The sequence below is a fragment of the Piliocolobus tephrosceles genome, unplaced genomic scaffold (assembly GCF_002776525.5).
Source record: "Piliocolobus tephrosceles isolate RC106 unplaced genomic scaffold, ASM277652v3 unscaffolded_29949, whole genome shotgun sequence".
Lineage (NCBI taxonomy): Eukaryota > Metazoa > Chordata > Mammalia > Primates > Cercopithecidae > Piliocolobus > Piliocolobus tephrosceles.
In genome coordinates this window covers 6,828-21,638 of record NW_022313141.1, presented here as the reverse complement: position 1 = coordinate 21,638, position 14,811 = coordinate 6,828, and the positions used below count along the sequence as shown (strand labels likewise).

The 14,811-nt window shown below is 37.3% G+C and overlaps 1 protein-coding gene across 1 annotated transcript; it reads left to right on the top strand.

Annotated features, from left to right (window-relative positions):
• The first annotated feature begins 12,552 nt into the window (after positions 1-12,552).
• Positions 12,553-13,541, top strand: LOC111534888 (olfactory receptor 14I1). Its single transcript, XM_023201376.2, has one exon. The coding sequence runs from the start codon at positions 12,571-12,573 to the stop codon at positions 13,504-13,506; it is 936 nt and encodes a 311-aa protein (XP_023057144.2). The 5' UTR covers positions 12,553-12,570; the 3' UTR covers positions 13,507-13,541.
• Positions 13,542-14,811: the final 1,270 nt, after the last annotated feature.

Here is a 14,811-nt window from a genome sequence, read left to right as displayed (position 1 = left end):
AAGTCATCCCCCCAACTATCTCAGAATGTACCCTTATTTGGAAATAGGATCATTGCAGATGTAATTAGTTAATTGAAGATGAGATCATACTCTAGAAGAAAGGGTCCCAAATCCAATATGATTGAAGAAAAAGTTAAGTGATAACATGTTTTATTTAGTCATATACTATTGAAACAGAAAACAGTCCAGCATGCACTGAACTCAATTTTGATGTATACAGGGTTGACGATCATTTTAAACTTGACCAAACTCTAGCCAGGCTCCTCTGAGCCTTCTCAATTAAGCCCAAACTTTGGTCTATAAAAACTTGGAAAAGATAGGAACATAGTTGGTAACAGCTCAAGTCTGTATCTCTAGGACGACCCAGTCTCCCTTAAAGTGAACTGTCCGAGAAAATTAAGTCTGCCTGTTACTGGTTTTGCTATAACAGAAGTACCATGGCCTTATACAACACGTATTTCTCACATTTCTGCAGACTGGAAAGTCCACAATAAAGCTGCCAGTCAGTTTGGTCTGTAAGGACCCACTTTCTGATTTATAGAGGGTGGTCTTCTCGCTGTGCCCTCACATGGCGGAAGAGGCAAGAAAGCTCTCAGCGGTCTGTTTTTATGAGGTCACTAAGGCCATTTATGAGTTCATCATTCATGATCTAGTCAACTCCCAAAGACTTCCTCTCCCAATATCATCCCATTGGGGTTTATGATTTCAACATACAACTTATGTAAGTACACAGACAATCTATAGCGTGCCAAAATAATTTCCTGCTTGTCCCAGCCAAGACTTGAAGATAGGGCTGCTGTCTCCCAACCTCTGTGGGAGGATAGAAGCCCAACATCAGCAAGTATCAGTTAACAAACCAAATGGGTTTCCCAGGAACCAATTCCTACTTCTCGCGATTTGTAATTTCTCACATCCCTGACCCTACTGAGCCCCCCACTAACTCCCATTTCTCCTTCCTCAAAATCCCTTTGACATTTTCCTCAACCTGGATACATCAAAGTTCAGTTCATGATGAACTCTTCCCTGTTTCAACAGTATGTGACTAATTAGAGCATGTTCTTACCTCTTTAACTAGTTTGCCATTTTGTCTGTCTTGACAGTTATCTGGCCCTGGAACTCAAATCCAGATTGGAACCCCCATGTGATCCTTGGACAAGACAATCCTTTCTGCATGCATAGAAACTTTTGTCTCATCTTCAGTTGACTTACTTTTTTGGGTATTTGGTTGTGAGTTTGACTTCTGGCCTAACACTGTAGAAATTTGCACTGAAGCATGATGAGGACGTATTTTCTTCTTATGTTTCTCTGTATAGTCTCTAAGGCTGGGTTAAAATTCCAAGCTTCTTTTGAAAGATACCTCCTGCGCTGGCTGTTTATCTTGTTGTTCTTTGTTTTGGGTGGGAATGCACTTCGTAACTCCTGTGCTAGAATGTTCACTCTGGCTTCTTGTGAGGCCTCTTCATTCTATTTGAACCTACTTTTCCCACAGGAAGTCCACAATTAAACCCCTTTTGAGTTGCTACTCTCTATATATACTATGAAACTAACCACATCTACTTCTATTTTAGGCAAAATGACTTTACTGTGGATAATTTGGAACTGCAGTGGTTTATTTGAAAATCTTAAGATCTGCCTACACTGGCTCCTATAAAACTGCTCCCTCTCCATTTCCTTCTTTTCCTTCCTTCTTTTACCATCTTAATTTTTCCATTAAACACCCCTGACACTTTGATATGCACCTCTTTAATCTCGTAACTCCTACACCCATCCTTTTACCCCACCAGATGTTTCACTTACCTCTTTAGCTCCTCAACTCCCTATAGTCACTGGAACTTATGCCTCCCGACTCACAGGGGGTTCTCAAGGGACTGATGCACGCACAAGGCAACACATGGGGTTTCCTGGAAACAGAAATATAATCCACAGGCTGTGTAAGATTGTTTTAGGTGAAAACCCTACAAATACCCCCAAATATGTTATTAATTAAAATCTGTCCTCACTACCTTAACAAGTGTCTGGGCTTTACCTTTGAAACTGGTCTCCTTATTTAAAAAAAATTGGACGTGCACACAGGAATATTATCTTTTGAAGATAAAGGAATAGATTGAAGTAATGCTTCTTCAAACCAAAGAATGCCAAAGGTGTCATCAAACTACCAGAATGCTGTGGCACGCATAGCAAATGAATACATCAGCTTTCAACAACAGCATCAAAAATACAAGTCATGGTAGCAAGCAAAAAATATGCCTTAAAGATAAAAGCAAAATTAGAAAAGGACTTGGATGTGGCAAGCCAATCATGTTATTTCTTGATTTTCCTTCTGTGTTTTCTGCCTAGAAAAAACAACTGCTGTCACTGCTGGGTGGAGCTATCTGAACCTCTTATGGCTCTGAGTGCCGTCTGATATATGAATCATTCTTTGCTCAAACTCTGCTAAATTTGTCTAAAGATTTTTTCTTTTTATTTTTATTTAAGTTCTGGGATGCATATGCAGAACATGCAGGTTTGTTAAATAGGTATACATGTGCCATGGTGGTTTGCTGCACCCATCAACCCATCATCTAGGTTTTAAGCCCCCACACACATTAGGCATTTGTCCTAATGTTCTCCCTCCCTTTGCCTCCCACCCCTCAACCCCTCAACAGGCCCCAGTGTGTGATATTCCCCTCCCTGTGTCCATGTGTTATCATTATTCAACTTTCATTTATGAGTGAGAACATGCAGTGCTTAGTTTTCTGTTCCTGTGTCAGTTTGCTGAGAATGATGGTTTCCAGCTTCATCCATGTCCCTGCAAAGGATATGAACTCGTTCTTTTTCATGGCTTCATAGTATTCCATGGTGTATATGTGCCACATTTCCTTTATCCAGTATATCATTGATGAGCATTTGGGTTGGTTCCAAGTTTTTGCCATTGTAAATAGTGCTGCAATAAACATACGTGTGCACATGTCTTTATAGTAGAATGATTTACAATCCTTTAGGTATATACCCAGTAATGGGTTTGCTGGGTCAAATGGTATTTCTAGTTCTAGATCCTTGAGGAATTGCCACACTGTCTTCCACAATGGTTGAACTAATTTACACTCCCACCCACAGTGTAAACGTGTTCCTATTTCTCCACATCCTCACCAGCATCTGTTGTTTCTTGACTTTTTAATGATTACCTCTCTAACTGGTGGGAGATGGTGGTGTTTCTGAGGTCTCTGTTCTGTTCCACTGGTCTGTATATCTGTTTTGGTACCAATACCATGTTGTTTTGGTTACTGTAGCCTTGTAGTATAGTTTGAAGTCAGGTAGCATGATGCTTCCTGTTTCATTCTTTTTGCTTAGGATTGTCTTGGCTATTAGGCTCTTTTTTCGTTCCATATGAAATTTAAAGTAGTTTTCCCAGTTCTGTGAAGAAAGTCAATTGTAGCTTGATGGGAATAGCATTGAATCTATAAATTACTTTGAGCAGTATGGCCATTTTGACGATATTGATTCTTCCTATTCATGAGCATGGAATTTTTTTCCATTAGCATGGAATTTTTTTCCATTTGTTTGTGTCCTCTCTTATTTCCTTGAGCAGTGGTTTGTAGTTCTCCTTGAAGAAGTCCTTCATGTCCCTTGTAAGTTGTATCTATAGGTATTTCATTGTCTTTGTAACAGTTGTGAATGGGAGTTCACTTGTGATTTGGCTGTTTGTCTATTATTCATATATAAGAATGCTTGTGATTTTTGCACATTGGTTTTGTATCCTGAGACTGCTGAATTTGCAGATCAGCTTAAGGAGTTTGGGGACTGAGATGATTGAATTTTCTAAATTCAAAATCATGTCATCTGCAGACAATTTGACTTCTTCTCTTCCTATTTCAATACCTTTATTTCTTTTTCTTGCCTGATTGCCCTGGTCAGAACTTCCAATACTACATTGAATAGGAGTGATCAGAGAGGGCATCTTTGTCTTGTGCTGATTTTCAGAGGGAATGCATCCAGTTTTTCCCATTCAGTATGATATTGGCTATGGGTTTGTCATAAATAGTTCTTATTATTTTGAGATATATTCCATCAATACATAGTTTATTGAGAGTTTTTAGCATGAAGGGATGTTGATTTTTATCGAAGGCCTTTTCTGCATCTGTTAAGATAATCATGTGGTTTTTGTCATTGGTTCTGTTTATGTGATGGATTGTGTTTATTGATTTGCATATATTGAACCAACCTTGCATCCCAGGGATGAAGCTGACTTGATCATCATGGATAATCTTTTTGATGTGCTGCTGGATTCAGTTTGCCAGTATTTTATTGAGGATTTTCACGTCAGTGTTCATCAGGGATATTGGCCTGAAATTTTCTTTTTGTGTATGTGTGTCTCTGTTAGGTTATGGTATTGGGGTGATGCTGGCCTCATAAAATGAGTTAGGGAACAGTCCCTCTTTTTCTGCTGTTTGGAACAGTTTCAGAAGGAACTGTATGAGCTCGTCTTTGTACCTCTGGTAGAATTCAGCTATGAATCCATCTGTTCCTGGCCTTTATCTATTCCTGGCCTTTTTTTTTTGGTTGGTAGGCCATTAATTAGTGCCTGAATTTCAGAACTTGTTATTGGTCTATTCAGGGATTCGGTTTCTTCCTGGTATAGTCTTGGAGGGTGTATGTGTCCAGGAATGTATCGATTTCTTCTAGATTTTCTATTTTATTTGCATAGAGATGTTTATAGTATTCCCTGATGGTAGTTTGTGTTGGATCAGTGGTGATATCACCTTTACCATTTTTTATTATGTCTATTTGATTCTTCTCTCTTTTCTTTATTAGCCTGGCTGGTGGTCTATTTTGTTAGTCTTTTTAGAAAACCAGCTCATGGTTTCATTGTTTTTTTGAAGGCTTTTTCATTTCTCTATTTCCTTTGGTTCTGCTCTAATTTTAGTTATTTCTAGTCTTCTGCTAGCTTTTGAATGTTTGCTCTTGCTTGTCTAGTTCTTTTAATTTCAATGTGAAGGTGTCGATTTTAGATCTTTCCTGCTTTCTGATGTGGCCATTTAGTGCTATAAATTTCCCTCTAAACACTGCTTTAGCTGTGTCGCAGAAATTCTGGTACCTTGTATCTTTGTTCTCATTGGTTTCAAATAACTTATTTATTTCTGTCTTAACTTTGTTATTCACCTAGTAGTCATTCAAGAGCAGGTTGTTCACTTTCCATGTAGTTGTGTGGTGCTGAGTGAGTTTCTTAATCCTGAGTTCTAATTTCATTGCACTGTGGTCTGAGAGACTGTTAGTTATGATTTCCATTGTTTTGCCTTTGCTGAGGAATGTTTTATTTCCAATTATGTGGTCAACTTTAGAATAAGTGCTATGTGGTGATAAGAATGTATATTCTGTTGATTTGAGGTAGAGAGTTCTGTAGATGTCTATTAGGTTCACTTGGTCCAGAGCTGAGTTCAAGTCCTGAATGTGCCTGTTAATTTTCTGTCTCATTGATAAAGTTTTTCTTTTAACAGTTTTGTGGTGGAAGATTTGAAGGACACCCAGTGGCCCCCTGGAACAAGGAATGCCCAAGTGTAGATACCCACTAGGGCCCATTGCTCTCATACTACAACTGAAGGTTATGGGTAAATTTTCTCTGTTTCAAGCTCTGCAAATTTGTGCTTTGAGCTCTTATTTTGTTTGAGAAATTTGTTGACTGGACTGGGTTCAGATTTGGAATGGATCTGGTAAAGAAACCAGACTAGGTCCGGTAGGAGGCCTCTGGTAGGTAAGGTTCCTGGAAGACAGCACCTCATGTGTGTTTTGAATCCAAGGGCTCTAGAACTCTTCCATCTGGGACTGCAGCCTATTTTATGTATAAGAACCATGGACCCAGAACCTGTGTTTTTCTAGAACAATGAGTGAACCTGACCAAAGGTAACTTCGAGTTACAAAGGCCACAGTGGGGAAACTTTTTACAAAGGACAAAGAGGTGCATGCCTTTATATTACACCAGCTATGGGGACTGAGAAGACCTCCTTGTAGCTATTTTGAACCCCAAAGGAGTTGCCTCAAAACTAAAGGACTCTGTGTCCCATGAAGTTTACCTGTATTTTAAATAGGCCTTTGGATAAGAAATTTTTCATTTCTGTACCTGTCATTTGATGGACCTGGACTGTCTAACTACTAGAGAAAGCCCCCATGGGGTACACTCCCTGGGCAATAATCAACCAATCCCCCAGAGGAAAAAAAGTTTCAAATCAAATCCCCGTACCTGAACCTGTCCAACTGAGAGTTGAATCATTTTTAGAAAAACGTTTGTAAGAAGGAGTCTTTTCTGTTTTCTCTATTTAATCCTGCTCCTCCCAGGTTGACTGGGAACCCTGCAGTCAGCTGGAACACCTCTTCTCCAACTTCCTGCTAAATATATGCTCTGCCAACTCTTTCTTGTTGTCATGATCTTTGCCCCAAAACTTTGTGGGAAAGGGGGTGGAAATATTGTTCAGTCTTGCAATCTTGAAAACAAAACAGGACAGGAAAGTTGTACCAGTCTATGATTGTAAAGAAAGATAAGAAGTATCCATGCTGAGTCAGGCACACAACATATTTGTCCTCATCTTCAGTGGGTTCCACCCACTTAGTATTTTAGTTAAGAAATAGAAGGTGGGTTGGAAAACCACTGATTTAGCAGAATAAATCTCCAAAATACAACTTTTTTGGCATAAAAACTATTTTCACTTGCTTATTTTGAGGACTTTTTGTAAAAGAAATTTACATCCATAAAGGGAATCTCCATTTGTGAGAAGGTCCACCTCTCTGGACAGAGAACACTGGAAACTCGTACGATGAAGAAAGCGTTGGCTTAAATCTACAAAAAGCCTTGCCTTTGAAGTGCTTTTCCTAGCCATCTTGCCTTAACTGGGTCTTTACAACATCTTTCTTTTTTGGTTTAGGCAAATTAAAGTATTTAAGCTTGAAGTCCAAGCTCTGTGCTTTTAAGCCATCAATTTTCTACGCAATCTCTAGAGTCTAATAGGTATCTATTTAAAATGCAAGTTTAGGGTAGATAGCAGAAGTAGAAGGAAGAAAAACAGATATTTGGAAACTGAGCAAATAAACTGTAATGACATTTTTCACAGATATTAGTAAAAAGCTTTAGCCATTTAAGTGGCATTGGCTGAAAAACAATTTGGATCCAGATATTCTTTAATAAATTAGATTTGTATTATTGTACCTGGCACATAGCTAAAAATTTGTAATGTTTCTGTTACATGTCTATATCTGTGTGTGTGTGTATATATATATATGTGTGTGTGCAATATTTTTCTACTGCCTTATAGTATTGCCAAAATTAAATAACACCATTTTCAAACAAGATGGATGTCTAGCTGTAGGCAAACAGGTGATTTTTCTACTTCACTGCTATGTCTGGCCCATAAAACCTTGTTCACGCTGCTGGGCAGAGCTCTCTGAATTTCTTCCAATCCTTAGTGAGGTCCAATAATGAATCATTCTTTGATCAAATAAAGTCTAAGTTTAATTTGTCTTAAGTTTTTATATTAAGACTCGCTTTCCTCATTTGAAAAACGATAAAATATATATCTCCTAAATTTCTGACAGATTTTTCTATTCACTTCTAATTTTCAAATGACCATATTTAGTGAGATCTGTTCATCCTCTTGGTCTATGACTGGTTGTGGGACAAATAGATTTGGAGGAAGATGAGAAGCATGATGATTGTCTCCATTAAGCCAGTAATTTTCTGAGAGTCTACGTGCAATACAGAAATAAGCTGCTATAACTGGGAAGTAAACTGAGTATATGCACTTAACTGCTCTCATGTGGCATACTGACTAGGCATAGTGATGAAGTGAAACTGTTATTTTCTGAGTTTATTTAAATGTCTGGATTTTGTACTTTATCAAAGATTATTTTATGTAATGTGAAAATATAAATCCTTTACTTTTCACTGTTTACTCTCCTCACTCTTAATGAAAATCTCTATTTCTCTTATGCTCATCACTTCCTCATAGACTCGCATTCAGTTGGCACCTACTCCACATTCTGCTTTCTGTTTCTGCAGGTAATGTACAATTTAGCCCACAGGAGGCAGCATCCTCCTGAGACCAGTGTCCCCCAGGCTTCCTTCTGGAAGCCAATCTCCTCTAGACCCTGGCGGCCCCGTCTCTATGGGAAACTCACAGAGAAGATCGTCTCCTTGATATAGCAGGTTTTCTCCATCACTGAGTTCGCATGTTAAATTGGGTCACTTCTGGTGAGACACAGAGGAAAACTTCAGAATTGTTTCTTTATCATCATTGGTCCAGAGACTGAATACATATTGAGAAGCTACATGTTATTTAATCAAGGTATTGCTGGTCTTGTATTTCTCAGATATTTATCCAATAAGGAAATTGAATTTGCGTGAGATTTATGTAAGCAATCATTTCAAATTTTTTGAGAAAAAAATCAAGACACATTTGCTTAGTGATTTAATTGTTCTTAGTAATTATGTTTCATATTTTTTTCCAATGAAACAAAATAATTTAGTGCATGCAGTTTGCTTGAATTGTTATCATTTTAATCAGTTTTGGAGAGATCTATTTTTAGCTTGAAACTAGAGTAGCAGCAGCTCCTGGTGCTGTGGATATTAGTTTTGTTCCTCAGTGTTGCTCTTTTCCTTGATATAAGTGGGATAAAAGAAAGCTCGTCAGCATCAGGCCACTCAGAACTACACTGAAGCAAAAAGGCTTCATACAGATTAGATACAAATGCTCTCAGAGGTGGGGCAGCAGAGGCCATCTTGTTGAGTGTAGTTTTACATTTCAGTAAATTGAAATTAAAATGTATTTGTAGGTTCCCCAACTTAAAACATCTTAGCTGTGTCAGAACATGACAAGAATTCAGGTCTCTTTCAATCTCATTACTCATCATACCACATGGGTGAATTTAAAATAGGCAGACTTGGAAGCAGGAAACCTTCATATATACTTAATTCAATATGCTTTACAGTTAAAAATAATATATTCAAAATTTGCAACTTAAATCTATCAATGACGCACATACGTGGGTGAAAGTGTGTTGTGTCTTTTTAACTAATGTGTTAACTACTAAGTTTTTGTTAATAAATGCACGTAAATTGGCCTAATATTTTGAACAGGTGTATTGTATATATGCTTGTATATTATAATAATACATGTTTCTTTGTATCCCTATAAATTTGTTTTGTATATCAATTTCAAATTGTAGATAATTTTCAAGGAAAATATTGATTTAATAATTTTTCAATAAACAGTAACTATATATCAATTATATGCAAACTATACATACATTTCATGATGCTTTTCCTTTAGCAGTACAGAAATGTGAGTGTTAGAATCAAGGAAAGAACATTGTTATTTTCTCGTTCTCTAGATAATACATTATGGGGAATTGGCCATGTGGCAGAGGTGTAGATTTTTACATCTACCAATGGCAGGCTAACCTGGGAGATAGTATACTACTGTACACTCCTGCTGATTCTGCTGGAAGGGTGGGTAACCTTTTGTCTTGTTTTACGGGACAGCTGCAATTCTTGGTTGGTTGAGACATTTTAAATACAAACTGGTTAACTATCTTATTACTTGTTTCATTGAATTCTATTCAGTCAGAACAAAAGCCCAGTTTTAAGTTACTCTGCATTGTTAAATAGTATTATAATGGATGTCAAAATATGCAGAATGTAATCACCTGAGTCCCCATTACCTTTTATTAATTTTAACCATATTTTTTGAAATTGCTTTAATATGTGAGGTATTTTATTGAATCCATGTCAAAGAAAATAGTGGAAAAAAGGGAGCTTTGTTCACTGATTTTTACAAGCAATTTAAAAAGTAAGACCCAATTTATAACACACAAAAGTATTTCAATTGCTTCTTTGACATTAATGTATAAATATTAAAAATATGAAATATTCAAAATCTAGAAAGAGTATAACAAACGATTGTTAAGAACTAGTACCTAGGTGTATCATTTACTCATTTTTGTTTGCTTTACTGATTTTAACTATTAAAATATTAGATATAATTACTGTTCAATTTTTTTCACCTTGTTTCCCTCCCCTCCCCCATTTATTGGTATTTGTATTCATTCCAGTAACTGTTTTATACAGTTATGTGTATTTATAAATAATGCACTGCACAATTTGAATGTTTAAATGTATATGATTAGGAACATAGTTTGTGTAATAGTTTGTGGGGTTTTTTTTCAAAAATATGTCGAAATGTTCAATGTTGATGTAGGTAGAGTATCCCATTCAGTTCAACTTCTAGAGTGTATTCCATTCTGGGATAAAGTAGTGTATATTATCCATTTTCTTAGTGATGGTAATTAGGGGTTTAAACATCATGGAGCAAACGTCCTTGCATATGTCATTTTTTAAAACTCAAGTACACATTTGTGAGAAGGAGCATTGCTGCATCAAACTTGCACATCTTCAGTTGTGTTAAAAATTTCTAATTGACCCTCCAAAGTAGGCAAACTACTTACACAACAAAGTAAACAGCAGTAAAAGAACCTCATCCCTTCACAGGTTTGTCAAACCTTTGCTTGCCAGACATATGTTTTCTAAAGCAAATGAACACAAAATTGCATCACGTTAAAGTTTTAATTTGCATTTCCATAACTAGTCAAGTTGAACATATTTTGAATTATGAGGTCATTAGCTTTTCAGTTTTCTGAACCCTTGTTCATATACTTTGCTCATTTTTTATGCTAATGTGTTTTTACAGTTTGTTGTTTATCAGGGATAGTGCTCCTTTGTCATTTATTACTCATCATGACTGTGAGAGTGCATTTTTTTTTTTTTTTAAATGGAGTTACGCCCTTGTTTCCCAGGCTGGAGTGCAATGGCACAATCTTGGCTTACTGCAACCTCTGCCTCCCAGGTTCAAGCGATTCTCCTGCTTCAGCCTCCCGAGTAGCTGGGATTACAGGCATGCGCCACCATGCTTGGCTATTTTGTATTTTTAGTAGAGATGGGCTTTCACCATGTTGGTCAGGCTGGTCTAGAACTCACCTCAGGAGATCCACCTGCCTTGACCTCCCAAAGTGTTGGGATTACAGGCATGAGCCACCTCACCTGGCCAAGAGTGCAATTCTTTTCAAATACTTGTTTTAATGATACAATGAAATGCTTCAGAGTGACTATGATTTATAGCATTTGGACAAAAGATTATCTTCAAAATTTCTCATTAAACATAGGTTCTATCTGTCCTATAAAAAATAACATTTCACATTATTTTAAAAACTTGTTATAAAACATAGGTTCTACCTGCCTTATAACATTTCACATTTGCCTGGTAACAAAGGATAGTATTTATGTGCTTAATAGTTTATCATTAATGAAATAAGGCAACTAACCCTTAGATGGTCAGTAACCTGATTTTAAAATCACTTGTTTAAAATTTGCTCTAATTTGAAAATAAGTTGTTTTGAGTGAGAATTTTAGTCATGTGAACAGAATCTAACACACGACTTTGATGCAGAAAAACTTGTTTCAAACATATACCAGTGAAAATAAGTAAAATATGATAAACAATATATAGAAAAAAATTTTGTGAGCTTGTTAGTTGAAATTTTCTATGAAAAAAACTTTAGAGGTTAGCAACACATCCTGGAAATGAACTGCCTTGATTTAAATGCTGGCTCTGGTGCTGACCCTTTCAGTGGCATTTGGCAAGTTATTTGATGTCGTTATGCCTCCATTTTATCTTCAGAATAAGAATAATAATAGCATAGTTTAATTTATTGCAGTTATGAATATTAATTGAGCCAAGGTGTGTTCTGTACAGATAATAGCATCTGGCACAGAGAAGGTGCAACACGAGGGTAATGGCATTGTTAGTATCACTATTATCATCAACATGAGGGTAATGGCGTTGTTAGTATAACTATTATCAACACGAGAGTAATGGCATTGTTAGTATAACTATTATCAACACGAGGGTAGTTAGTATAACTATTATAATGTCTTGCACATTGACACAAAATAAATTTCCCTCTCCAAACCAGCGCTATTAACAATGGTTTTAAAATCATATTCCATACTCTTTCCATGTCTTAAATAGTAAATCCTCATTTTAAAGTGGCTTACCACCCAATTTATTCAACAAATAGCTAAAGAGAGTTGACTCTGCCCAGGATGTATAACCACAGTTAAAACTACAAACTTTTGTATTAAATCACTCAGAAACTTGTATGAAAAGCAAAGTACTGGTTTTATCCCACAAATTTTTATTTAGTATATTTGCCTTGAGACTTGAAATTTTGCATGTTTAATAAGCACCCTAGTTTATTTGATGAGAAAAATCTTAATTTCAAGATTGAGAAGTTCCGTATAATAGAAAAACAGTATTAATCAAAGCTTTTAGAAATCGGTTACTCAACTCGTAGTCTTAGGCATATATTATTTTATAATCATTTCATGTTAAAATCTCCCACCGTTGTATTTATATAAGCAGTGTGGAAGACGTACAGTGGATTGAATTTAATTTAGGAGGAGATTACTCCTACCACACCATGCTCACCTTGTCTCATTTAAAAGTACTGTGTGTTTTTTCTCAACAATCAGAACACAGATTTCCCTGCCAAATGGACAATCTCACAAAAGTGACAGAATTCCTGCTGATGGAGTTTTCTGGCACCTGGGAGCGGCAGGTGCTGCACGTCGGGCTCTTTCTGCTGATTTATCTGGCAGCGCTGGTGGGAAACCTGCTCATCATTGCGGTCATCATTCTCGATCAGCATCTTCACACCCCCATGTACTTCTTCCTGAAGAACCTCTCCGTTTTGGATCTGTGCTACATCTCAGTCACTGTGCCTAAATCCATCCATAACTCCCTGACTCGCAGAAGCTCCATCTCTTATCTTGGCTGTGTGGCTCAAGTCTATTTTTTCTTTGCCTTTGCATCTGCTGAGCTGGCCTTCCTCACTGTCATGTCCTATGACCGCTATATTGCCATTTGCCACCCCCTCCAATACGGAGCTGTGATGACATCCGGAAGGTGCTATCAGATGGCGGTCACCACCTGGCTAAGCTGTTTCTCCTACGCGACCGTCCACACTGGCAACATGTTTTGGGAGCAGGTTTCCAGATCCAACATGATCCACCAGTTCTTCTGTGACATCCCTCACGTGCTGGCCCTGGTTTCCTGTGAGGTTTTCTTTGTAGAGTTTTTGATCCTGGCCCTGAGCTCATGTTTGGTTCTGGGATGCTTTATTCTCATGATGATGTCCTATTTCCAAATCTTCTCAACGGTGCTGAGAATCCCTTCAGGACAGAGTCGAGCAAAAGCCTTCTCCACCTGCTCCCCTCAGCTGATTGTCATCTTGCTCTTTCTTACCACGGGGCTCTTTGCTGCCTTAGGACCATCTGAAAACACTCTGTCCGTGCAGGATTTGGTGATCGCTGTGACATACACAGTCTTGCCTCCCTTCCTCAATCCCATCATATATAGTCTTAGGAATAAGGAGATTAAAATAGCCTTGTGGAGACTATTTGTGAAGATACATTTTCCACAAAAGTAGAACGTCCTGGTCTTTACCGTAGAAGATCTGCAAGAAAAACCAAAAAAGCATAAATACTTTATGACAAAAGATGAAAACACTGTTGATGAAGTGAAAACCCCTGAAAAAACTGTTGAATGGGAGAAAGACAATATTTGCACTACTGTATGTAGTTAGAAATGCAAATGTTTCTAAGGAAAATGTTTATTGCAGCCACCACAACCACTGACTCCAGCCAGTCCACAAATTCTGAGCCTCCCAATCTACAGAACACTAGGCAGAACCCTATTGCCCATGCAAAGCAGAATTAATGTGCAGTCATCATTACATGTCCTAGATGATATCCTGTGGCCACTGAGGCTGGTGTAGCACTGATGCATGTCTGAGGCCTGCCTGCCAGTGGATACTTCCCAGAGCGTAAGGCCACTCTGGGTGGGTAGAAGTGTTTTCCACAATGGTTGAACTAGTTTACAGTCCCACCAACAGTGGGTATATCCTCAGTAATGGGATGGCTGGGTCAAATGGCATTTCTAGTTCTAGATCCTTGAGGAATCGCCACACTGTCTCAAAAAAGAAAAAATAAAAGTGTAAAAGTACATACATAAAATATTTCAAGGTTGTGTAACTGCATATTGTTCTATGTGATCTATTCCTTCCCGTCCCACACTGAAAAAACTGTTGAATGGGATTTTTTATTTGTCCTGTGGATTATTTAGAAATATACTAATTTTCTGAATAGTTAATTTTTCCAGTTGTTTTCATATAATTCACTTCCAGTTTGATTCCACATGATTTCAAATCTTTTAAATTTGTTAAGGTTTGTTTAATGATCTGTGATATGGTCTATCTTGCTGATTATTCATGAGTCTTTGAAAAAAAAGTATATTCTGATGTTGAATGTTCTCAGAGATGTTAAATCTGTTATCACAACATCCCCTGGGACAGCCTCACAACTACATTAGATACCTTGTTTATATGTTCCTGATGTATTGTCCTTTTTGTCATTATGTAGTAGCTCTATAATGTATTTCAAAGGAAACATTGAATCATTGAATGCAAACTTTATCTTCTGTTTATCTATATTGTTATCCCCTAAAGTAGCAAGGTATTATCTTTGGTGATAATAGGAATGCATGAAATGGAGATCATTGCATAAACAAGACCTGACTGCTGCCGATATACACTCTAATCAGTGAGACCCTGAGCACAGCCTTTTTGAGTGACTGAAGAAGTATTAGGTTGGTGAAAAAGTAATTGCAATTTTTGCCATTGCTTTTAATGGCAAAAACCACAATAATCAATAATTATCCATCAGGAAGTATCATT

Coding starts and splice junctions, on each gene's coding strand:
- LOC111534888 (XM_023201376.2), top strand. CDS start 12,571: ATGGACAATCTCACAAAAGTGACAGAATTCCTGCTGATGGAGTTTTCT.